At 47.3% G+C, this 25,641-nt stretch overlaps 2 protein-coding genes across 2 annotated transcripts; both read left to right on the top strand.

Moving 5' to 3' along the window:
* The first annotated feature begins 15,285 nt into the window (after positions 1-15,285).
* Positions 15,286-19,338, top strand: LOC125510520 (cationic amino acid transporter 1). Its single transcript, XM_048675734.2, has 2 exons — positions 15,286-15,736; positions 17,786-19,338. The coding sequence occupies exons 1-2, from the start codon at positions 15,535-15,537 to the stop codon at positions 19,159-19,161; spliced, it is 1,578 nt and encodes a 525-aa protein (XP_048531691.2). The 5' UTR covers positions 15,286-15,534; the 3' UTR covers positions 19,162-19,338.
* Positions 19,339-22,319: 2,981 nt separating this feature from the next.
* LOC125510521 (IQ domain-containing protein IQM2) lies at positions 22,320-25,310 on the top strand. The gene is made up of 9 exons (XM_048675735.2): positions 22,320-22,459; positions 22,574-23,113; positions 23,225-23,290; positions 23,399-23,487; positions 23,592-23,682; positions 23,768-23,914; positions 24,027-24,119; positions 24,210-24,311; positions 24,429-25,310. Exons 2-9 carry the CDS (start codon positions 22,607-22,609, stop codon positions 24,936-24,938), a joined length of 1,605 nt encoding a protein of 534 aa, XP_048531692.1. The 5' UTR covers positions 22,320-22,459; positions 22,574-22,606; the 3' UTR covers positions 24,939-25,310.
* Positions 25,311-25,641: the final 331 nt, after the last annotated feature.

Consider the following 25,641-nt stretch of genomic DNA (forward strand, 5'->3'; position numbering starts at 1 on the left):
CGACGGTGGCCTCAACTCCGGCGGACGGTGGTTCGGGCATTGATGGAACTCGCCGAGGAGGGCTGCAAGGATTAAATTGAGGAGGGGGTTAGCTCACTGGGTGCTAGAGAAGGCTACGGACGAGGTTTGGGCGCCGGAGGTGGCCTCACCGGAGTGAATCGAGCTGGAGGCCGAGGCGGAGCGAGGCGGCCGGAGTCGAGGAAGAAGGGCCCCTCGAGGCTCTTCTAGTTGCTGGTCGGGGTCTAGTGAGGTGCTGGAGGTGTGCGGGGCCAAGAGGGAGCTTGGGGGCGTTATATATAGCCGGCCTGAGGCGGTTGCCGTGAACGGGATAAGTCCGGCGAGCGATTACGGCGGCGCTGCGGTTGGGCAGTGGGATTAGGAGCTTGGGCATCGCCTAGGTGGAGTAGTGGTGCCATTCCAGGGTCCAGCTCAGCACGGGAGGGGGTTTTATGTTGGAAATATGCCCTAGAGGCAATAATAAATTAGTTATTATTATATTTCCTTGTTCATGATAATTGTCTTTATTCATGCTATAACTGTATTATCCGGAAATCGTAATACACGTGTGAATACATAGACCATAATATGTCCCTAGTAAGCCTCTAGTTGACTAGCTCGTTGATCAATAGATGGTTACGGTTTCCTAACCATGGACATTGGATGTCGTTGATAACGGGATCACATCATTAGGAGAATGATGTGATGGACAAGACCCAATCCTAAGCCTAGCACAAAGATCGTACAGTTCATATGCTAAAGCTTTTCTAATGTCAAGTATCATTTCCTTAGACCATGAGATTGTGCAACTCCCGGATACCGTAGGAGTGCTTTGGGTGTATCAAACGTCACAACGTAACTGGGTGACTATAAAGGTGCATTACAGGTATCTCCGAAAGTGTCTGTTGGATTGGCACGAATCGAGACTGGGATTTGTCACTCCGTGTAGGCAGAGAGGTATCTCTGGGCCCACTCGGTAGGACATCATCATATGCGCAATGTGACCAAGGAGTTGATCACGGGATGATGTGTTACGGAACGAGTAAAGAGACTTGCCGGTAACGAGATTGAACAAGGTATAAGGATACCGACGATCGAATCTCGGGCAAGTAACATACCGATGGACAAAGGGAATTGTATACGGGATTGATTGAGTCCTTGACATCGTGGTTCATCCGATGAGATCATCGTGGAACATGTGGGAGCCATCATGGGTATCCAGATCCCGCTGTTGGTTATTGACCAGAGAACGTCTCGGTCATGTCTGCATGTCTCCCGAACCCGTAGGGTCTACACACTTAAGGTTCGGTGACACTAGGGTTATAGAGATATTAGTATGCGGTAACCCGAAAGTTGTTCGGAGTCCCGGATGAGATCCCGGACGTCACGAGGAGTTTCGGAATGGTCCGGAGGTAAAGAATTATATATAGGAAGTGCTATTTCGGCCATCGAGACAAGTTTCGGGGTCACCGGTATTGTACCGGGACCACCGGGTGGGGCCACCTGCCCCGGGGGGCCACATGGGCTGTAGGGGGTGTGCCTTGGCCTATATGGGCCAAGGGCACCAGCCCCAAGAGGCCCATGCGCCAAGAGAGAAAAAAAGGGGAGAGTCCTACAAGGGGAAGGCACCTCCGAGGTGCCTTGGGGAGGATGGACTCCTCCCCACCCTTGGCCGCACCCTTCCTTGGAGGAAGGGGCAAGGGCTGCGCCTCCCCCTCTCCCTTGGCCCTATATATAGTGGGGGAAAAGGAGGAGCAAACCAATCTAAGGCCTGGCGCCTCCCTCTCCCTCCCGTGACACATCTTCCTCCTCCCGCAGCGTTTAGCGAAGTCCTGTTGGAATCCCGCTACTTCCACCACGCCGTCGTGCTGCTGGATCTCCATCAACCTCTCCCTCCTCCTTGCTGGATCAAGGCATGGGAGACGTCTCCGTTCCGTACGTGCGTTGAACGCGGAGGTGCCGTCCGTTCGGCGCTAGGATCATCGGTGATTTGAATCACGACGAGTACGACTCCATCAACCCCGTTCTCTTGAACGCTTCCGCGCGCGATCTACAAGGGTATGTAGATCCACTCCTCCCTCGTTGCTAGATGACTCCATAGATAGATCTTGGTGACACGTAGGAAATTTTTGAATTTATGCTACGTTCCCCAACAGTGGCATCATGAGCTAGGTCTATTGCGTAGATTCTATGCACGAGTAGAACAGAAAGTAGTTGTGGGCGTTGATTTTGTTCAATATGCTTGCCGTTACTAGTCTTATCTTGATTCGGCGGCATCGTGGGATGAAGCGGCCCGGACTGACCTTACACGTATTCTTACGTGAGACTGGTTCCACCGACTGACATGCACTAGTTGCATAAGGTGGCTAGCGGGTGTCTGTCTCTCCTACTTTAGTCGGATCGGATTCGATGAAAAGGGTCCTTATGAAGGGTAAATAGCAATTGGCATATCACGTTGTGGTTTTGCGTAGGTAAGAAACGTTCTTGCTAGAAACCCATAGCAGCCACGTAAAACATGCAAACAACAATTAGAGGACGTCTAACTTGTTTTTGCAAGGTATGCTATGTGATGTGATATGGCCAAAAGGATGTGATGAATGATATATGTGATGTATGAGATTGATCATGTTCTTGTCAAAGGAATCACAACTTATATGTCGATGAGTATGCCGGTGACAAGATGATCATGGAGCCCCAAGATGTTCCTAGAGAAAAATTAGTTGAAAGTTGATAGTAGCAATTATGCGGACTAGGTCCGTAAACTGAGGATTGTCCTCATTGCTTCATAGAAGGCTGATGTCCTTAATGCACCGCTCAGTGTGCTGAACCTCGAACGTTGTCTGTGGATGTTGCGAACATCTGACATACACGTTTTGATAACTACATGATAGTTCAGTTAAACGGTTTAGAGTTGAGGCACCAAAAACGTTTTGAAACGTCACGAAACATATGAGATGTTTTGAGGGCTGAAATTGGAATTTCAGGTTCGTGCCCACGTCAAGAGGTATAAGACCTCCGACGATTTTCTTAACCTGCAAACTAAGGAGAAAAGCTCAATTGTTGAGCTTGTGCTCAGATTGTCTGAGTACAACAATCATTTGAATCAAGTGGGAGTTGATCTTCCAGATAAGATAGTGATGTTTCTCCGAAGTCATTACCACCAAGCTGCTTGAGCTTCGTGATGAACTATGATATATCAGGGACATATATGATGATCCTTGAGATGTTCGCGATGTTTGACACCGAGAAAGTAGAAATCAAGAAGGAGCATCAATTGTTGATGGTTGGTGAAACCACTAGTTTCAAGAAGGGCAAGGGCAAGAAGGGATACTTCATGAAACGGCAATTCAGCTGCTGCTCTAGTGAAGAAACCCAAAGTTGAACCCAAACCCGAGACTAAGTGCTTCTGTAAATAAGGGGAACAGCCACTGGAGCAGAATTACCCTAGATACTTGGTAGATTAGAAGGCTGGCAAGGTCGATAGAAGTATATTGGATATACATTATGTTAATGTTTACTTTACTAGTACTCCTAGTAGCACCAGGGTATTAGATACCAGTTCGGTTGCTAAATGTTAGTAACTCGAAATAAAAGCTACGGAATAAACGGGGACTAGCTAAAGGTGAGCTGACGATATGTGTTGGAAGTGTTTCCAATGTTGATATGATCAAGCATCGCACGCTCCCTCTACCATCGAGATTGGTGTTTGCGTTGAGCATAGACGTGATTGGATTATGTCTATCGCAATACGGTTATTCATTTAAGGAGAATAATGGTTACTCTGTTTATTTGAATAATACCTTCAATGGTCTTACACCTAAAATGAATGGTTTATTGAATCTCGATCGTAGTAATACACATGTTCATGCCAAAAGATAGTAATGATAGTACCACCTACTTGTGGCACAGCCACGTAAGTCATATCGGTATAAAACGCATGAAGAAGCTCCATGTTGATGGATCTTTGGGCTCACACATTTTTGAAAAGTTTGAGACATGCGAACCATGTCTATTGGTGTATATGCATGAAGAAACTCCATGCAAATGGAACGTTTGAACTCACTTGATTTTGAATCACTTGAGACATGCAAATCATACCACATGGGCAAGATGACTGAAAGCCTCGGTTTCAGTAAAATGGAACTAGAAAGCAACTTGTTGGAAGTAATACATTTTGATGTGTGCAGTCCAATGAGTGCTGAGGCATGTAGTGGATATCCTTATGTTTTACTTCACAGATAATTTAAGTAGATGTTGAGTATATTTACTTGATGAATCACGAGTCTGAATTATTGAAAGGTTCAAGTAATTTCAGGGTGAAGTTGAAAGATCGTCGTGACAAGAGGATAAAATATCTATGATATGATCATAGAGATGAATATCTGAATTACGAGTTTGGCACAACATTAAGACATTGTGGAAATTGTTTCACAACTAATACAGCCTGGAACACCATAGTGTGATGGTGTGTCCGAACATCATAACTGCACCCTATTGGATATGATGCATACCATGATGTCTCTTATCGAATTACCACAATAATTTATGGGTTAGGCATTAGAGACAACCACATTCACTTTAAATAGGGCACCACGTAATTCCGATGATATGACACCGTATGAACTATGGTTTAGAGAAACCTAAACTGTCATTTCTTAAAAGTTTGGGGCTGTGACGCTTATGTGAAAAAGTTTCAGGCTGATAAGCTCAAACCCAAAGCGGATGAATGCATCCTCATAGAATACCCAAAACAGTTGGGTATACCTCCTATCTCAGATCTGAAAACAATAAGGGATTGTTTCTAGAATCGGATCCTTTCTCGAGGAAAAGTTTCTCTCGAAAGAATTGAGTGGGAGGATGGTGGAGACTTGATGAGGTTATTGAACCGTCACTTCAACTAGTGTGTGGCAGGACACAGGAAAAATGTTCCTGTGGCACCTACACCAATTGAAGTGGAAGCTTATGATAGTGATCATGAAACTTCAGATCAAGTCACTCCCAAACCTTGTAGGACGACAAGGATGCGTACTACTTCAGAGTGGTACGTAATCCTGTCTTGGAAGTCATGTTGCTAGACAACAATGAACCTACGAGCTATGGAGAAGCGATGGTGGGCCCGGATTCTGATAAATGGCTCGAGGCCATAAAATCCGAGAGAGGATCCATGTATGGAAACAAAGTGTAGACTTTGACAGAACAGCTCGATGGTCGTGAGGCTGTTGAGTATAGATGGATTTTAAAAGGAAGACGGACAATGATGGTAAATGTCACCATTAAGAAAGCTCGACTTGTCGTTAAGAAGTTTCCCGACAAGTTCAAGGAGTTGACTACGACGAGACTCTCTCACTCGTAGCGATGCTAAGAGTCTATTGGAATTATATTAGCGATTACTGCATTATTTATGAAATCTTGCAGATAGGATGTCAAAACATTGTTTCCTCGACGATTTTCTTGAGGAAAGGTTGTATGTGATACAACCGGAAGGTTTTGTCAATCCTGAAAGATGCTAATAAGTATGCAAAGCTCCAGCAATCCTTCTGAGGACTGGAGTAAGCATCTCGGAGTTGGAATGTACGCTTTGATGAGATGATCAAAGATTTTGGGTATATATAAAGTTTATGAGAAACTTGTATTTCCAAAGAAGTGAGTGGGAGCACTATGAATTTCTGATGAGTATATGTTGTTGACACATTGTTGATCAGAAATGACGTAGAATTTCTGGAAAGCATATAGGGTTATTTGGAAAGTGTTTTTCAATGGAAAACCTGGATTAAGCTACTTGAGCATTGAGCATCAAGATCTATAAGGATAGATCAAAACGCTTAATGGTACTTTCAAATGAGCACATACCTTGATATGATCATGAAGGTGTTCAAGATGGATCAGTCAAAAAAGGAGTTCTTGCCTGAGTTGTAAGGTATGAAGTTAAGACTTAAAGCTCGACCAAGGCAGAATAGAGAGAAAGGACGAAGGTCGTCCCCTATGCTTAAGACATAGGCTCTACAGTATGCTATGCTGTGTACCGCACCTGAAGTGTGCCTTGCCATGAGTCAGTCAAGGTGTACAAGAGTGATCCAAGAATGGATCACAGGACAGCGGTCAAAGTTATCCTTAGTAACTAGTGGACTAAGGAAGTTTCTCGGTTATGGAGGTGGTAAAAAGAGTTCGTCGTAAAGGGTTACGTCGATGCAAGCTTAACACATATCCGGATAGCTCTAAGTAGAGATACCGGATGCATATAATGGAGCAACAATTTAGAATAGCTCCAAGTAGAACAGTTATTTGGAATAGCTCCAAATAGAGCGTGGTAGCTACATCTAGGAGATGACATAGAGATTTGTAAAGCACACACGGATCTGAAAGGTTCGGACCCGTTGACTAAAACCTCTCTCACAAGCAACATGATCAAAACTAAAACTCATTGAGTGTTAATCACATAGTGATGTGAACTAGACTAGTGACTCTAGTAAACTCTTGGGTGTTAGTCACATGGCGATGTGACCTGTGAGTGTTAATCACATGGCGATGTGAACTAGATTATTGACTCTAGTGCAAGTGGGAGACTGTTGGAAATATGCCCTAGAGGCAATAATAAATTAGTTATTATTATATTTCCTTGTTCATGATAATTGTCTTTATTCATGCTATAACTGTATTATCCGGAAATCGTAATACACGTGTGAATACATAGACCATAATATGTCCCTAGTAAGCCTCTAGTTGACTAGCTCGTTGATCAATAGATGGTTACGGTTTCCTAACCATGGACATTGGATGTCGTTGATAACGGGATCACATCATTAGGAGAATGATGTGATGGACAAGACCCAATCCTAAGCCTAGCACAAAGATCGTACAGTTCGTATGCTAAAGCTTTTCTAATGTCAAGTATCATTTCCTTAGACCATGAGATTGTGCAACTCCCGGATACCGTAGGAGTGCTTTGGGTGTATCAAATGTCACAACGTAACTGGGTGACTATAAAGGTGCATTACAGGTATCTCCGAAAGTGTCTGTTGGGTTGGCACGAATCGAGACTGGGATTTGTCACTCCGTGTAAGCGGAGAGGTATCTCTGGGCCCACTCGGTAGGACATCATCATATGCGCAATGTGACCAAGGAGTTGATCACGGGATGATGTGTTACGGAACGAGTAAAGAGACTTGCCGGTAACGAGATTGAACAAGGTATAAGGATACCGACGATCGAATCTCGGGCAAGTAACATACCGATGGACAAAGGGAATTGTATACGGGATTGATTGAGTCCTTGACATCGTGGTTCATCCGATGAGATCATCATGGAACATGTGGGAGCCATCATGGGTATCCAGATCCCGCTGTTGGTTATTGACCAGAGAACGTCTCGGTCATGTCTGCATGTCTCCCGAACCCGTAGGGTCTACACACTTAAGGTTCGGTGACGCTAGGGTTATAGAGATATTAGTATGCGGTAACCCGAAAGTTGTTCGGAGTCCCGGATGAGATCCCGGACGTCACGAGGAGTTCCGGAATGGTCCGGAGGTAAAGAATTATATATAGGAAGTGCTATTTCGGCCATCGGGACAAGTTTCGGGGTCACCGGTATTGTACCGGGACCACCGGAAGGGTCCCGGGGGCCCACCGGGTGGGGCCACCTGCCCCGGGGGGCCACATGGGCTGTAGGGGGTGTGCCTTGGCCTATATGGGCCAAGGGCACCAGCCCCAAGAGGCCCATGCGCCAAGAGAGAAAAAAAGGGGAGAGTCCTACAAGGGGAAGGCACCTCCGAGGTGCCTTGGGGAGGATGGACTCCTCCCCACCCTTGGCCGCACCCTTCCTTGGAGGAAGGGGCAAGGGCTGCGCCTCCCCCTCTCCCTTGGCCCTATATATAGTGGGGAAAAAGGAGGAGCAAACCAATCTAAGGCCTGGCGCCTCCCTCTCCCTCCCGTGACACATCTTCCTCCTCCCGCAGCGCTTAGCGAAGCCCTGTTGGAATCCCGCTACTTCCACCACGCCGTTGTGCTGCTGGATCTCCATCAACCTCTCCCTCCTCCTTGCTGGATCAAGGCATGGGAGACGTCTCCGTTCCGTACGTGTGTTGAACGCGGAGGTGCCATCCGTTCGGCGCTAGGATCATCGGTGATTTGAATCACGACGAGTACGACTCCATCAACCCCGTTCTCTTGAACGCTTCCGCGCGCGATCTACAAGGGTATGTAGATCCACTCCTCCCTCGTTGCTAGATGACTCTATAGATAGATCTTGGTGACACGTAGGAAAATTTTGAATTTATGCTACGTTCCCCAACATTTTACGGCCTGTCCCAACGGAACGGCCGTGCGGCATGTCGGCGGCAGGGAGCGCGCCCTGCGCGTGCCAGGCCACGGTGGCGGTGCTGCACGCGTGCGCTGGCAAGGGAGACGGCCACGCGGAGCTACCAGATGGCTTGGGCGGCGCTGAACGGCGTTCTGCCGTGGTGTGCCTTCTGTCGGCCGCCACGGGAGGTCCCGACGCCGCAGAAGACGCCGGCGGGGGCGGGCCAGCGAGCCACCGACGCCAGGAACCGGCCAAGCACGCGTGTGAAGCTCCGGACAAGAGGGAGGGGCTGCGAGCATCCAGCCAAGGGCACTGTGAGCGCGTGACCGAAGCCTGACGAAGAAACGACGCTGCACTCTGAACTTTTCTGAATTTTTCTGAAAATGCAAGGAACAGTGCAGCTCAGGTGTTCGACAGAATGTTTCTGGCATCTAGGGATTTTTCCTAGAGCTGAAATTTGGTGGAGTGGCTTCTCATTGCTCCAGTAGGCTGCATGATTTTGGGTGGAATTTTTGGAGGAGTGTAGATATGAATTTCACCAAATTTGGCAAATCTGGTCCAAACTTGCAGTGAGTGAAATTTGAAATTTTTGAAAAGAAGAAGAGTGGATCAAGATGGTTCTAGGTTGTGGGTACTAAAGACAATCCAGAGGAGTTGGTTTTAGGTCAAAACTCAAATGCAATAGGGTACTTGCTTTGAAAACCACTCAGGCTCCAAATAATTTGCAAAAATGGTTTTGAGGGAAAAATAATTAGAATAAAATCCAAAACTTGCTTGGATGAGTTGGGACAGAGAACTTAGGTTGATTACAAGGAGGAGGGGAGGTTTTGGAGGGGTCTTATCACATGGGCAAAAATACAAAGATCAAGGGTGGTTTCTAGGATATGAAAATCCAAATTTTCATAGAGTTTCTTTTTAAGAGAAAAAGATTAAAACTCCCAAAATAATTTGAGGGGGAACCAACAGAGAAGAAATTTCAAAAGATCAAACACCATAGTTTTGAAGAAAAATAAAATCCTTGCCAAAGAAAAGGAAGTTTTTAAGATGAAGGATTTCTGGAAAAGAAATTTTTAAATGCCCTCAAAAAGAATTCAACAAAGTTTTTGATGAAAACCAATTAAAATTTTTGGGAGTGTCACACACTGGAGCAGAATTACCCTAGATACTTGGTAGATAAGAAGGCTGGCAAGGTCGATAGAAGTATATTGGATATACATTGTGTTGATGTGTACTTTACTAGTACTCCTAGTAGCACCAGGGTATGAGATACCGGTTCGGTTGCTAAGTGTTATTAACTCGAAGTAAAAGCTACGGAATAAACGGAGACTAGCTAAAGGTGAGCTGACGATATGTGTTGGAAGTGTTTCCAATGTTGATATGATCAAGCATCGCACGCCCCTCTACCATCGAGATTGGTGTTTGCGTTGAACATAGACATGATTGGATTATGTCTATCACAATACGGTTATTCATTTAAGGAGAATAATGGTTACTCTGTTTATTTGAATAATACCATCCCGGTCGTAGTGATACACATGTTCATGCCAAAAGATAGTAATGATAGTACCACCTACTTGTGGCACTGCCACGTAAGTCATATCGGTATAAAACGCATGAAGAAGCTCCATGTTGATGGATCTTTGGGCTCACTCGTTTTTGAAAAGTTTGAGACATGCGAACCATGTCTATTGGTGTGTATGCATGAAGAAACTCCATGCAAATGGACCGTTTGGACTCACTTGATTTTGAATCACTTGAGACATGCAAATCATACCACATGGGCAAGATGACTAAAAGCCTCGGTTTCAGTAAAATGGAACCAGAAAGCTACTTGCTGGAAGTAATACATTTTGATGTGTGCAGTCCAATGAGTGCTGAGGCATGTAGTGGATATCGTTATGCTCTTACTTCACGGATGATTTGAGTAAATGTTGAGTATATTTACTTAATGAATCACGAGTCTGAATTATTGAAAGGTTCAAGTAATTTCAGGGTGAAGTTGAAAGATCGTCGTGACAAGAGGATAAAATATCTATGATATGATCATAGAGATGAATATCTGAATTACGAGTTTGGCACAGAATGAAGACATTGTGGAAATTGTTTCACAACTGATACAGCCTGAACACCATAGTGTGATGGTGTGTCCGAACATCATAACTGCACCCTATTGGATATGATGCATACCATGATGTCTCTTATCGAATGACCACGATAGTTTATGGGTTAGGCATTAGAGACAACCACATTCACTTTAAATAGGGCACCACGTAATTCCGATGAGATGACATCGTATGAACTATGGTTTAGAGAAACCTAAACTGTCATTTCTTAAAAGTTTGGGGCTGTGACGCTTATGTGAAAAAGTTTCAGGCTGATAAGCTCAAACCCAAAGCGGATGAATGCATCCTCATAGAATACCCAAAACAGTTGGGTATACCTCCTGTCTCAGATCCGAAAACAATAAGGGATTGTTTCTAGAATCGGATCCTTTCTCGAGGAAAAGTTTCTCTCGAAAGAATTGAGTGGGAGGATGGTGGAGACTTGATGAGGTTATTGAACCGTCACTTCAACTAGTGTGTGGCAGGACACAGGAAAAATGTTCATGTGGCACCTACACCAATTGAAGTGGAAGCTTATGATAGTGATCATGAAACTTCAGATCAAGTCACTCCCAAACCTTGTAGGACGACAAGGATGCGTACTACTTCAGAGTGGTACGTAATCCTGTCTTGGAAGTCATGTTGCTAGACAACAATGAACCTACGAGCTATGGAGAAGCGATGGTGGGCCCGGATTCCGATAAATGGCTCGAGGCCATAAAATCCGAGAGAGGATCCATGTATGGAAACAAAGTGTAGACTTTGACAGAACAGCTCGATGGTCGTGAGGCTGTTGAGTATAGATGGATTTTAAAAGGAAGACGAACAATGATGGTAAATGTCACCATTAAGAAAGCTCGACTTGTCGTTAAGAAGTTTCCCGACAAGTTCAAGGAGTTGACTACGACGAGACTCTCTCACTCGTAGCGATGCTAAGAGTCTGTTGGAATTATATTAGCGATTACTGCATTATTTATGAAATCTTGCAGATAGGATGTCAAAACATTGTTTCCTCGACGATTTTTCTTGAGGAAAGGTTGTATGTGATACAACCGGAAGGTTTTGTCAATCCTGAAAGATGCTAATAAGTATGCAAAGCTCCAGCTATCCTTCTGAGGACTGGAGTAAGCATCTCGGATTTGGAATGTATGCTTTGATGAGATGATCAAAGATTTTGGGTGTATACAAAGTTTATGAGAAACTTGTATTTCCAAAGAAGTGAGTGGGAGCACTATAGAATTTCTGATGAATATATGTTGTTGACATATTGTTGATCAGAAATGACGTAGAATTTCTGGAAAGCATATAGGGTTATTTGGAAAGTGTTTTTCAATGGAAAGCCTGGATTAAGCTACTTGAACATTGAGCATCAAGATCTATAAGGATAGATCAAAATGCTTAATGGTACTTTCAATGAGCACATACCTTGACATAATCTTGAAGGTGTTCAAGATAGATCAGTCAAAGAAGGAGTTCTTGCCTGAGTTGTAAGGTATGAAGTTAAGACTTAAAGCTCGACCATGGCAGAATAGAGAGAAAGGACGAAGGTCGTCCCCTATGCTTAAAACGTAGGCTCTACAGTATGCTATGCTGTGTACCACACCTGAAGTGTGCCTTGCCTTGAGTCAGTCAAGGGGTACAAGAGTGATCCAAGAATGGATCACAGGACAGCGGTCAAAGTTATCCTTGGTAACTAGTGGACTAAGGAATTTTCTCGATTATGGAGGTGGTAAAAGAGTTCGTCGTAAAGGGTTACGTCGATGCAAGCTTAACACCTATCCGGATAGCTCTGAGTAGAGATGCCGAATACGTATAATGGAGCAAAAATTTAGAATATCTCCAAGTAGAACAGTTATTCGGAATAGCTCCAAATAGAACGTGGTAGCTACATCTAGGAGATGACATAGAGATTTGTAAAGCGCACACGGATCTGAAAGGTTCAGACCCGTTGACTAAAACCTCTCTCACAAGCAACATGATCAAACCCAGAACTCATTGAGTGTTAATCACATAGTGATGTGAACTAGATTATTGACTCTAGTAAACTCTTTGGATGTTGGTCACATGGCGATGTGACCCGTGAGTGTTAATCACATGGCGATGTGAACTAGATTATTGACTCTGGTGCAAGTGGGAGACTGTTGGAAATATGCCCTAGAGGCAATAATAAATTGATTATTATTATATTTCCTTGTTCATGATAATCATTTATTATCCATGCTAGAATTGTATTGATAGGAAACTCAGATACATGTGTGGATACATGTGTGGATACATAGACAACACCATGTCCCTAGTAAGCCTCTAGTTGACTAGCTCGTTGATCAATAGATGGTTACGGTTTCCTGACCATGGACATTGGATGTCGTTGATAACGGGATCACATCATTAGGAGAATGATGTGATGGACAAGACCCAATCCTAAGCCTAGCACAAAGATCGTGTAGTTCGTATGCTAAAGCTTTTCTAATGTCAAGTATCATTTCCTTAGACCATGAGATTGTGCAACTCCCGGATACCGTAGGAATGCTTTGGGTGTACCAAACGTCACAACGTAACTGGGTGACTATAAAGGTGCACTACAGGTATCTCCGAAAGTGTCTGTTGGGTTGGCACGAATCGAGACTGGGATTTGTCACTCCGTGTGACGGAGAGGTATCTCTGGGCCCACTCGGTAGGACATCATCATAATGTGCACAATGTGATCAAAGAGTTGATCACGGGATGATGTGTTACGGAACGAGTAAAGAGACTTGTCGGTAACGAGATTGAACAAGGTATCGGGATACCGACGATCGAATCTCGGGCAAGTATCGTACCGATAGACAAAGAGAATTGTATACGGGATTGATTAAGTCCTCGACATCGTGGTTCATCCGATGAGATCATCGTGGAACATGTGGGAGCCAACATGGGTATCCAGATCCCGCTGCTGGTTATTGACCGGAGAACGTCTCGGTCATGTCTGCATGGTTCCCGAACCCGTAGGGTCTACACACTTAAGGTTCGATGACGCTAGGGTTATAAAGGAAGTTTGTATGTGGTTACCGAATGTTGTTCGGAGTCCCGGATGAGATATCGGACGTCACGAGGAGTTCCGGAATGGTCCGGAGGTAAAGATTTATATATAGGAAATCCTGTTTCGGCTATCGGGACAAGTTTCGGGGTCATCGGTATTGTACCGGGACCACCGGAAGGGTCCCGGGAGTCCACCGGGTGGGGCCACCTGCCCCGGGGGGGGGCACATGGGCTGTAGGGGGTGCGCCTTGGCCTATATGGGCCAAGGGCACCAGCCCCAAGAGGCCCATGCGCCAAGAGATGAGGGATAGGAAGAGTCCTAAAGGGGGAAGGCACCTCCGAGGTGCCTTGGGGAGGAGGGACTCCTCCTAGCCGCACCCTTCCTTGGAGGAAGGGCCAAGGCTGCGCCTCCCCCCCTCTCCCTTGCCCCTATATATATGTGGGGGGTGGGAGGGCAGCCATACCAATGTTCTGGTGCAGCCCTCCCCTTCTCCCAAGTCCTTCTCCTCTCCCGTGGTGCTTGGCGAAGCCCTGCAGGATTGCCACACTCCTCCACCACCACCACGCCGTTGTGCTGCTGCTGGATGGAGTCTTCCTCAACCTCTCCCTCTCTCCTTGCTGGATCAAGGCATGGGAGACGTCACCGGGCTGTACGTGTGTTGAACGCGGAGGTGTCGTCCGTTCGGCACTAGGATCTCCGGTGATTTGGATCACGACGAGTACGACTCCATCAACCCCGTTCTCTTGAACGCTTCCGCTTAGCGATCTACAAGGGTATGTAGATGCACTCTCCTTCCCCTCGTTGCTGGTTTCTCCATAGATAGATGTTGGTGATACGTAGGAAAATTTTGAGTTTCTGCATCGCGCTCAGCGGCGAACTTGGCCGCGTCGTTCTTGCCCTTGGCCGCCGCCCTCCGGTTCCTCCTCTTGGCCGATTCCGCGTCCAGCTTTGTGAGCTCCGCCGGCATGAGTTTCGACCGCGGCTTCTTCGGACCCTTGGCCGTCGCCTTCTTCTTCACCTTTTCGGGCAGGTCGACGGTCTAGCCGTCAGAATTCAGCGAGGCATCGGCCACGGACGGAAGGGTAGTGGGCGGGATGTGGGAGGGTTTGGGAGGAAATGGCGCGAAATGGGGCGCCGGGGTGGTGCTTTGTGCCACCGACGGACGGGCCAGAGGAAGACAAGTGCGAGCGTCCCGCCCGTCTGCGCGATGTCCGTTTCACTTTAAAAACGGCCCAAAACTTGGACCGTGGATAAGTCGAAAGCAGACATAAAACAGACAAAAGTCCGTTTGCACCTGCGCGCTGGGCGGTATGATTTATCCGTTTGCCCCAAACAAATGCATCCGGACAGGTCTGAAGATGGGTGCCTGCAAAGTGCAAACTAGGCAGTGTGACCTCTCGCGTGCGTGCGTTGGCATGCTACCAGCCCGGTTTTTAATGGCGTTCCCATGTTCGCCGCTGACCCGGACCATACCTGCACTGCACAGCGCACCGTGCGTTCTGCACATGCGCTGTGTGTCCCGTCGCGGTTCATTGGTAAACAAACGGAAACGATCCACGATATGTGCTCCAAGCCTCCAATCATGCGCAAACAGCCAACGGTGAGCCGATCAGGGGTGCGCGGTCGCCACCCTGGAGCACGCCGGTTCCAACGCAGCTTTTGGAAGAAGAAAAACGTTTTCAGAAACGAAACAGAAGCATAGGAGTAGGTACTACTAGCTTGGTAAAATTCCTGTCCCAGTCGTGTGGCCTGTTCACAGGGCTCCGGCTGCATTCAGCCGAAGAAAATTCAAGAGATTATAAAGCATCGTCGTCCATCTAACCAGTTGCCAGCTTAAAAACCCACGCACGCGCACCCTCCTTAAAACCCCGCGCGCAGCACGCGCCTTGACCACTCCCGCCCATCTCCTCTCCGCGACACGACCAAGCGGACGCCCCGAGGGAGCCCGCCCAGAGCCAGACAAACCAGCCCATACACAAGAGCCGGGACAGGAAGAGAGCCCATCGACGGCCATGGCGATGGGCGCTGCGGAGCACGGGGCCGCGGCTGGCGGACCGCCTCACGTCGCGCTCCCTGGAGGCCACGGAGCTGCACGAGGTGCGCGCGCGGAGCGGCGCCGACATGAAGCGCGACCTCACCTGGTGGGACCTGGCCTGGTTCGGCGTGGGCGCCGTCATCGGCGCCGGCATCTTCGTGCTCACGGGGCAGGAGGCCAAGGAGGTGGCCGGCCCCGCCGTCGTCGTCTCCTACGTCGTCTCCGGCGTCTCCGCCATGCTCTCCGTCTTCTGCTACACCGAGTTCGCCGTCGAGATACCCGTCGCAGGTACGTGCCACGTGCACACAACACATACGCATGCGTACCTAGGTGCTATATATCGGCCCGACGTGCATGATCTGGTTTAAGTTCGCAAGAGAAACACACAGGCATGATCCGCAGTTCAGGATTTCTCCCGTCGTCGCCGTCTGACGATTAATCAAGATGCTTTTCATTTCTCTTTGGTTGATTTGGTTAATGAAGAAACTTACTAAGTACTCCTTTCGATCCAAATTAATTGTCGCGGCTTTCGTACAACGTTAGAGGGAGTAGTTTTTGTAGTGAATTTGATGGATAAGAAGGCACGTTACAAATTGGAAAGATTCTCTGTCACTGCTAAAGAAGTCCAAACATGAAGCAGGCCCTTAAATTAGAAATACAGTTATAACAATTACACTTGTAGAGATTGTGAGCTATTTTGGCAATTTCCCGTCTAATTGCCAAATGAACCAGCGAAGGATGAGTATGCTTGATCTATAATCTTCACAGGGGGGACAAGATATCGGTTGAATTTACCATATGGACCGGCCTCTCGCTCACTTCGAATCTGGCCAACACGTCACTGCCAGCACTTACAACGTGACAGGATTTATACTTGTTCAGTTTTCCAGGGCACAAGTCAAAGCCCAGAGCAAGTGTGTGGCATTCTTTTCCACACTGATGCGATGCTATCCAGTCCAAGTGATGGCTTGAGTTGAGACCGGCTCACATGGATCCTTGACCTCGCACGCCTTAATAAGTTTCTTTTTCTTTTTCTTTTTCTTTTTCTTTTTCTTTTTCTTTTCCTTTCAAAATGAACGGTGTTTAAAAAATAATATCGTTCGTCAATTCTCCTTGGACGTTGGGTGATAGATAGTTCACACTTCACCTCACCAAACTAGTCTCAAGTGACAAGTCCAGTACTACTGTTGATTTGGTCAAATACTCTGCTTTCTGAGAATTCTCCTCCTTTGACCGAATGCTAACAGTGTAAGTATAGTGACAGGGATGAGATGGGCGTCCGGTTTTTTCTTCTTATTATTATTTTATAAGAACCGTCAATTGAGTTCTACAAGCACGTTACGTTATACTCCCTCCGTCCGGAAATACTTGTCGGAGAAATGGATGCATATAGACATATCTTAGTTCTAGAGACATTCATTTTTATCGATTTCTTCGATAAGTATTTTCGGACGGAGGGAGTACTAATAACTTCAGCAAGACATAGTTCAAGCGGAAAAAAACTACAGTTGGTCTAATTCACATCTAGATATTTTTTAATGATGTCACATCTAACCTTCCATATATATAGTGCAATATAAAAAAAACTAGGACAAAAAAATAGACCACGAACAAAGTGAACATCAGTTTATGTCATATCTAGATGTGTCATAGATAGATCCAATAGCATGAACTTACTTGTACATAAATGTTTTAACCAACTTTATGTTTGTGCTAGTACTTTGTCAACTAGCCAAATTGACGAATTATTCAGTTCCAGTATACCAGATTTTCTAGGAAATTCTGGCGTGCCATGTGAAGATAGAAACAGAGCGTAGTAAGGGCAATGCTACATCCACGTAATGGTTTACCTAAGGTTACGAACTAATCTAAAGTGGGACTATTTGATCGGATTAAAGGAGGGGGCTAGGCCCACCCCACCTGAAAATCGGGGGAGGGTTCGGGGGCATGTTTAAATTAGTTGGAGTTTTGGTAGCAGCTACATGGTCCTTCATAGGTTTAGGATTTGGATCTGTTTAGAACACATCTAGATGTGACATAGTTATGTTACAATTAACCTGATGTCCACTAGGTTTATGGTTTTTTTTTCAGTTTTTTTGCTTTATTGTTGTGTATTTGTGAGAGCTTGGATGTGATATCCTTAAAAAACGTCTAGATGTGAATTAGGCAAACTATTAGGATTTTCGAGGTAGCAACCATATAAGTGTTGGCATTTCATCAGCAGAAAAATAAAATAAAATAAAATAAGCGCTCGACAAAATTCTTGCGAAGGATCGGCTTCGATCAATCCCTGACGGCTGACGAAGAAGGTTGATAACAAGAATGGCTGCATTGCAGGCGGTTCGTTCGCGTACCTCCGGGTGGAGCTGGGCGACTTCATGGCGTTCGTGGCGGCGGGCAACATCCTCCTCGAGTACTGCATCGGCGGCGCGGCGGTGGCGCGCGCCTGGACCTCCTACTTCGCCACGCTGCTCAACCACCAGCCCGGCGACTTCCGCATCCACGCCCCCGCCCTCTCCCCCCACTACTCCGAGCTCGACCCCATCGCCGTCGTGGTCATCACGCTCATCTGCGCCCTCGCCGTCCTCAGCACCAAGGGCTCCTCTCGCTTCAACTACCTCCTCTCCATCCTCCACCTCGCCGTCATCGCCTTCATCATCGTCGCCGGCCTCACCAAGGCCGACACGTCCAACATGCGCGACTTCACGCCCTTCGGCACCCGCGGCATCTTCGCCGCCTCAGCCGTCCTCTTCTTCGCCTACATCGGCTTCGACGCCGTCAGCACCATGGCCGAGGAGACCAGGAACCCCGCCCGCGACATCCCCATCGGCCTCGTGGGGTCCATGGCCGTCACCACCGCGCTCTACTGCGTGCTCGCCGTCACGCTGTGCCTCATGCAGCCCTACGGCGCCATCGACAAGGACGCGCCCTTCTCCGTCGCCTTCGCCGACCGGGGCATGGACTGGGCCAAGTACGTCGTCGCCTTCGGCGCGCTCAAGGGGATGACCACCGTGCTGCTCGTCAGCGCCGTCGGCCAGGCGCGCTACCTCACGCACATCGCCCGCACGCACATGATGCCGCCCTGGCTCGCGCAGGTGCACCCCAGGACCGGCACGCCCGTCAACGCCACCGTCGTCATGCTCCTCGCCACCGCCGTCATCGCCTTCTTCACCGACCTCGGCATCCTCGCCAACCTCCTCTCCATCTCCACGCTCTTCATCTTCATGCTCGTCGCCGTCGCGCTGCTCGTCCGCCGCTACTACGTCACCGGCGAGACCACCGCCGCCGACCGCAACAAGCTCGTGGCCTGCATCGCCGCCATCCTGGCCACGTCCGTGGCGACGGCCACGTGCTGGGGCCTGAACGTGGACGGGTGGGTGCCGTACGCGGTGACGGTGCCGGCGTGGCTGGCGTCGACGGTGTGCCTGCGGGCGCTGGTGCCGCAGGCGAGGACGCCCAAGCTGTGGGGGGCGCCGCTGGTGCCGTGGCTGCCGTCGGCGTCCATCGCCATCAACATCTTCCTGCTGGGCTCCATCGACGCCAAGTCGTTCGAGAGGTTCGGGATATGGAGCGCCGCGCTGCTCGTCTACTACCTCTTCGTCGGCCTGCACGCCTCCTACGACGAGGCCAAGGCGATCGCCGCGGAGGCCCGCGCCGGCAAGGTGGAGGACGGGGACGCTGGGCAGATGGCGCCGCCGACCAACGGCAAGTGATACTAGATATCATCAGCGCGCGGTTCGTCGCCCCATACATAAGACGTGAAATTGTGAATCATAGTGGGATTGTATAGTAGAGTGTGTCAGTATGATATGCACATGCACCATCGACCAGAACCTACTCGAGTACCCGTGGAATTGCAACCGGGTGACAAGTTTATGTTAGGATGACAAGGTAAATCTCCTAAAATTTGCTAGTGTTGCGTCTGAGCTTAAAGTTTTAAAATTTGTATTCAACTTCAAGTGTGAAAGTGCAGGCTGTATTGGCATCCATGGCAATCAGTGCTCACTCAGAACATCTCTAGCAGATCTCCTATCTCTTCTTCCTATTCCATTTCCCTAATTTTCTTTTTAGGAGAATCACTGTTGCTCATCTAGCAAAACCCCTATCCTAAAAAAAAAATTTTGTCTAATCTTCAATACATTTTCAAACTTACATAAAATATATTAATTAAAAACTTGACACGGTTCGTCGTCGTTGACCGCACACGGCGGTTCCTTGGCGTCCTCCATCCCCCATAGCGGTTCTTCTGTAGCGCCGATAAGTTGGAGATGGGCTGTAGCGATGATTGCCAATCGTCCACCACCTTTGGCGACAGCTCCTCGTCACCCTCCGTCTCATGTGGCGCCTCCTCAACACCCAGTCACAGTCGCAGCGACAGGTCGTGCGGGCATGGATGCGCGATAGAGAAGGGGAAGGGGGGAGGTGTGTCTCGTTGCCGACAGTCCGTCGGGCAGGAGAAGCGACTCTCGGCCACAGTGAGGGCGTAGGTGCGCTAGTGGTAGCAACGTAACAGAGATCGCGTCGGCAAGTGGGAGGAGGAATAGAGTGAGAGAAAGAGAAGCACTGTCAAACCTAGCCAAATGGGTCAGTCTTAGCATGCTGCCCATGTGGGCCTTTTGCGACATGTTTATAATCGGGTCATGCCTTTGACTTTTGAGGCTGGGCACGGGTACCCACACAACACGCCATGTTTAATGGGCCGCCATACCGGCCCGTGTAAGAAGGGGTCGTACCTGGGGCGGGAGGGTAGCACGCGTGCTGGCCCAACATGGACCGTGTACTTTGCGTGCCTGGGTGGGTCGTGTCATGCCTGGCACGACTTATGTACTTGGTGTGCCTAGGTGGGTCGTGCCATGCCTAGCCCATAAAACCTATTTGACCACATTTAAGCGTTGTTGGGTATGGACAAAGCTCTCCACTCTTATAGGAGAGTAGGTAGTGCGGGAGTATTCGCACATAAATCACAGTAGAGCGAATGGCTTGACCCTATGGTGCATTGCCACACGATTCGTGCACTCAATCAAACGGCCCATGGGTTGTTTGCTCGGAAAACATTGTCACCTGACGTTAGTGGTTTAGCATTTAGGATTACGTTACATTGGATATGTCCATAAAATATGGACGCAAATATCCGATGATCGATCGTCAGGGAGGGAGGCTCCAACGACTGAATTTGTCGCTCGGACGAGCTGCTCCCAGGAACAAATCGGTCCCCATCGATCGTTCGCCAGGGGACGGGCCAGGGCGAACCCCCATTGGCCCATAGGCCCAGTTTACTGTTTTTTATTTAAATGTAGTGGGTGAAAAAACATATTTTCTTGTAAAAACAGAGAAAAAATGCCATGTACCTAAAAGAAAGCATCTCTTTAAAAAAATGCTATCTCTTAATAAAAAATCCACCTCTCTAAATATAAAATGCCATCTCTTAATATAAAAATGCCACCTCTTTAAATTAAAAATGTCATCTCTTTAAAAAAACGACATCTCTTAATATAACAATGACACCTCTTTAAATAAGCAATACCTTATAAAAATGCCATCTCTTAATATAAAAATGTCACCTCTTTAAATTAAAAATGCCATCTCTTAATATAAAAATGCCATCTCTTTAAAAGAACGACATCTCTTAATATAAAAATGACACCTCTTTAAATAAGAAATGTCATCTCTATAAATGAAAAATGCCATCTCTTAATATAAAACTTACACCTCTTTGAATTAAAAATGCCATCTCTTTTTAAAAAATGACATCTCTTAATATAAAAATGACACCTCTTTAAAATAATGCCATCTCTTAATATAAAAATGCCATCTCTTTTAATCGAAAATGCCATCTCTTATTACAAAGATGTCATTTCTTTAAATGAAAATGCCACCTCTTAATATAAAAATGACACCTCTTTTAATGAAAAATGTCATCTCTTAATATAAAAATGCCATCTTTTTAAATAAAAATGCCATTTCTTAATATAAAATGACACCTCTTTAAATAAAAAATGTAATCTCTTTAAATAAAAATATGGCACCTCTCTAAATAAAAAAATGCTATCTTCTAATATAAAAGTGTCATCTCTTTAAACAAAAAATGAGATCTCTTTAAATGAAATATGCCATCTCTTAATATAAAAAGACCATGTCCTTAAATAAAATGTTATCTTTTAATATAAAAATTCCATCTCTTAATATAAAAGGGACATCTCTTAATAATTGAAAATTCCATCTCTTAATTAAAAAATGCTACATCTTAATAAAATAAAAATGCTCTCTTAATACTTTTAAATGCCATCTCTTAATTTAAAAATGCCACCTATTTAATAAAATAAAAACGACATCTCTTAAAACAAAACTGGGTATCTGTTTAATAGAAAAAACACCATCTCTTAAAAAAATATAAAAATGCCAACTGAAATACTTCAAGGAAATATATTCGAACACAATTCTCCGATGAGGGGGACTGCGCCGCTAGCCAGTGTGGTGGCGAGGATTGTTTTGAATAAGTGAAATGTTCGCTGCCTTTTGTCTTACATCGACCTAGTTTCAAATCTGACGTGGCAGCGGCCTGGCGCCATGATTCGTGCAACGGTGGAAAAGGGGCTCGCTGCATGCCTGGGTACGGTACGGATGGAGAGGAAAACAGGAGGAAGGTGCAGATACGGGGAGCATCGCTGGTTTCGATACACGCTATTCCCGGCGGACAGCTGCCAGATGCGGTTCGGTCGGAGCACGTGGAATGGAAAATGGAAGTCCCTATCTACACCGCCACCGCCGCCGCCACCACCGGCCAGCCTCCGTCTCCCTACATATTGCCGTTGTCTCACACTAGCATCCATTCATATCGATCGGATAATTAGCTCCCCTCGACTGACAACCACGTACAGTAGCTACCAAACCACCACCAGTTGCAGTCGGTGCTTTGTTTACAGGGGAGCGGCGGGCAAACAGCCGGACAACACCAAACATTCAAGCAGCAGCAGGCATACCTCAGACCTTCTTGTTGGAGGCCGGCCGGAGGTGAGAGTGTTCTCCATGATTTTGTAGCAATGATTTTTGCCGTTTCTTCTTCTTGTTCAGCACCGATGGTTGGCATCTGAAGCAATGGCTTGATTTTGGCCTTGTTTCTTCCAGTTCGTGTCAAGGTAGGTCCAGGCTACTAGAACAATGGGGGTCATGTTCTCCTGCCCCGCCGATGACTATGACCCCATGGAGGAAGGCATCCTCGCGCCGGCCGACGGCGGCGAGCCGACGATGCTCAGGGCCTTGGGCTCCGGTAAGCTGCTCATACAGGGGTCGCTCAGCTTCAAGAGGGAGCGGCAGCTGGACGACAGCCCGGGCTCTCTCCAGCTGGAGACCGAGATCTCCATCAGGACAGCCGGCGCCGGCGCCGAGGCCGAGGCGCCGCCGCCGCTTGCGCCGAGGGAGCTTGCCAGGCTGAGCGCGGGGGCGGAGAGCCCGAGGCACGATGCTGCGGCGCTCAGGCTGCAGAAGGTGTACAAGAGCTTCCGCACGCGGCGGCAGCTGGCCGACTGCGCCGTGCTGGTGGAGCAGAGCTGGTGGAAGCTGCTGGACTTCGCGCTCCTCAACCGCAGCTCCGTCTCCTTCTTCGACATCGAGAAGCAGGAGACGGCCGTGTCCAAGTGGTCCAGGGCCAGATCCCGAGCTGCCAAGGTAGGAAAACAAATTTCGCATCTGAATTTGTTCCCAAACAAATCTGGTCTGAAATCGGCAAAACTGGGCTGAATATCTTGTCAAATTTGGGCGCGTTTTTCTCTTCTTCAGGTTGGAAAGGGACTGTCCAAGGATGACAAGGCGCAGAAACTCGCATTGCAGCATTGGCTCGAAGCGGTGAGTGTCTCGTCATTTTTTCCATCTTCTTACTGATGTACGTAGTACTATGTTTTATTTACCACGCCATGAGCTGATGTTGGTACTCAAATCAAATTGTTAATGGAGATTGACCCGCGCCACCGCTACGGCCACAACCTGCACTACTACTATGATTGCTGGCTCCACAGTGAAAGCAACCAGCCTTTCTTCTACTGGTAAGTTAATTACCTCACTCTAGTCACTAGCCACATTTCTGAATTGTTCATCCAACGAACAGAAGAATGTGAACTTATGGTCCTTGTCATCGCTAAAAATCCAGGCTTGATGTTGGAGAAGGCAAGGAGATCAATCTTGAAGGCAAGTGCTCCCGATCCAAGCTTCTCAGCCAGTGCATCAAGTACCTCGGTCCGGTAAGTAGTGTTTACAATCATAGACTGAGTAGGAGTTGTAGCAACGCATATATGGTGGCTGACAGAATGTATTGAAACTGTGCAGAAGGAAAGAGAGGACTATGAAGTCGTGATTGAGGACAGCAAGTTGTTGTACAAGAAGAGCCGGCAAATAATCGACACGTCCTTCGGCCCGAGAGACGCAAAGTGGATCTTTGTTCTTAGCACATCTAAGAGCTTGTACGTTGGTCAGGTAAATATGCAGTTATGCGCATGCCATCGTATAGGGAGGGCAGCCCTAATATAATCAACTGTAGAAATACCAGTTCAGTGTGTGATATGAATCTTGCCATTGTGAATTGCAGAAGAAGAAAGGTAAATTTCAGCATTCTAGCTTTCTTGCTGGCGGAGCTACCTCTGCTGCTGGGAGACTGGTTGCTGAAAATGGAACCCTGAAGGTAAGCAATTCCTATCTGCAAACTGCTCTTATGTTACATCCAGTTTTATCAGGCAACATGCTGACACCATCTGAACTTTATTGTTGGCAGGCTATTTGGCCTCACAGCGGTCACTACCGCCCCACAGAGGAGAACTTCCAGGAGTTCAAAAGCTTCCTCATGGACAACTTGGTTGATCTCACTGATGTTAAGGTAAGCATCCTACGATACGATTCAGACAAAAATTACACGACATTTCCGGCCGTGTCGTGTCATTGTGTCAATACATTGTAGCACTGTGGTCTTACTACATGTTTCAAATTGCTGCAGATGAGCCCAGCAGAGGAGGACGAGGAATTCTGGGGCAGCCTCAAGAGGATCTCGTCGGAGAACGACAAGTCTGAAGATGGCCCTGCTGCAGTTGAAGAAACTGGCTCTCTTCAGACAACTCAAGCTATTCAAACAACATCTACGGAGACAGAGAAACGGGAGGAACCAGTGGTGGCGCGCGAGAAGATCCTTCAGAGGATCAACTCCAAGAAGGACATGAAGTCGTACCAGCTCGGCAAGCAGTTGTCCTTCAAGTGGACGACCGGGGCAGGCCCTCGGATCGGGTGCGTGCGCGACTACCCTTCGGAGCTCCAAGCGCACGCGCTGGAGCAGATGAACCTGTCGCCGCGGTGCGCCGCCGCCGCCAGGTCTGCGTCCACCCGGTTTGCCTCGCCGCTGAGGCGGAGCTTCAACAGCATTGTGACGAGGGGGGGCGAGAATGAGACGTCCACGCCGAGAGGAGCGTTCCGGTCGCCTCTGCGGCATGGACTAGCTGCAGATGAGAGGTGAAATGAGCACACTTGCAGTTGCAGCTGCCTGAAGGAGAGCGTCCCCAATCAACTGGAAATGGTACTGAAATGCATGCAGATGTGTGCGACAGGAAAAATAAAGTACAGTAATACTACCTCTGCACACTAATATAAGACGTTTTTGCAGTCAATTTGAACTGCAAAAACGTCCTACATTAGTTCACAGAGGGAGTAACATACTGCCTGCGTAGATGTAGGAACTGTAGTGTAGTCCGGATGATATGCATATACGTTGTTTAGTTGACGTATATTACAGCTGCTTTAAATAGATAAGGACACCTATGTAAAGATTCTTTCATTCATTGATGAGAGCAGTGACTCGATGAAAAATTAAGCACACGCTTTCCCCTCATGTTCTAGTGGCGCTTCAAAATTGTGATGGATTATTATTTTTGCCAAATTGTTGCCCTTAAAGGGGATAAATTTTATTCTGCTAACATGCCAAACAGTGTGCAGAGAGTAGCTTTCCCTAAGGTAAAGAAATGGCTTCAAAGGCCATTCTGATATTACATCTGCAAGCTTTGCTGCATAGGAAAGAGCAGCTCGGCGTTCATCCGTATGTGGTCGCTACTCACTCCAACGGAGGCCAGGAAGCGTTTGGTTACTGCGTCTACCCGATGGGAGATGGTAGCGCGGGATATTTTCAACCGGTTTGGATGGCGGTTATGTAATAGGATAGGCAT

The sequence above is a fragment of the Triticum urartu genome, chromosome 5A (genome assembly GCF_056163025.1).
Source record: "Triticum urartu cultivar PI428250 chromosome 5A, HENAU_Tu73, whole genome shotgun sequence".
In the NCBI taxonomy this organism is placed as follows: Eukaryota; Viridiplantae; Streptophyta; class Magnoliopsida; order Poales; family Poaceae; genus Triticum; species Triticum urartu.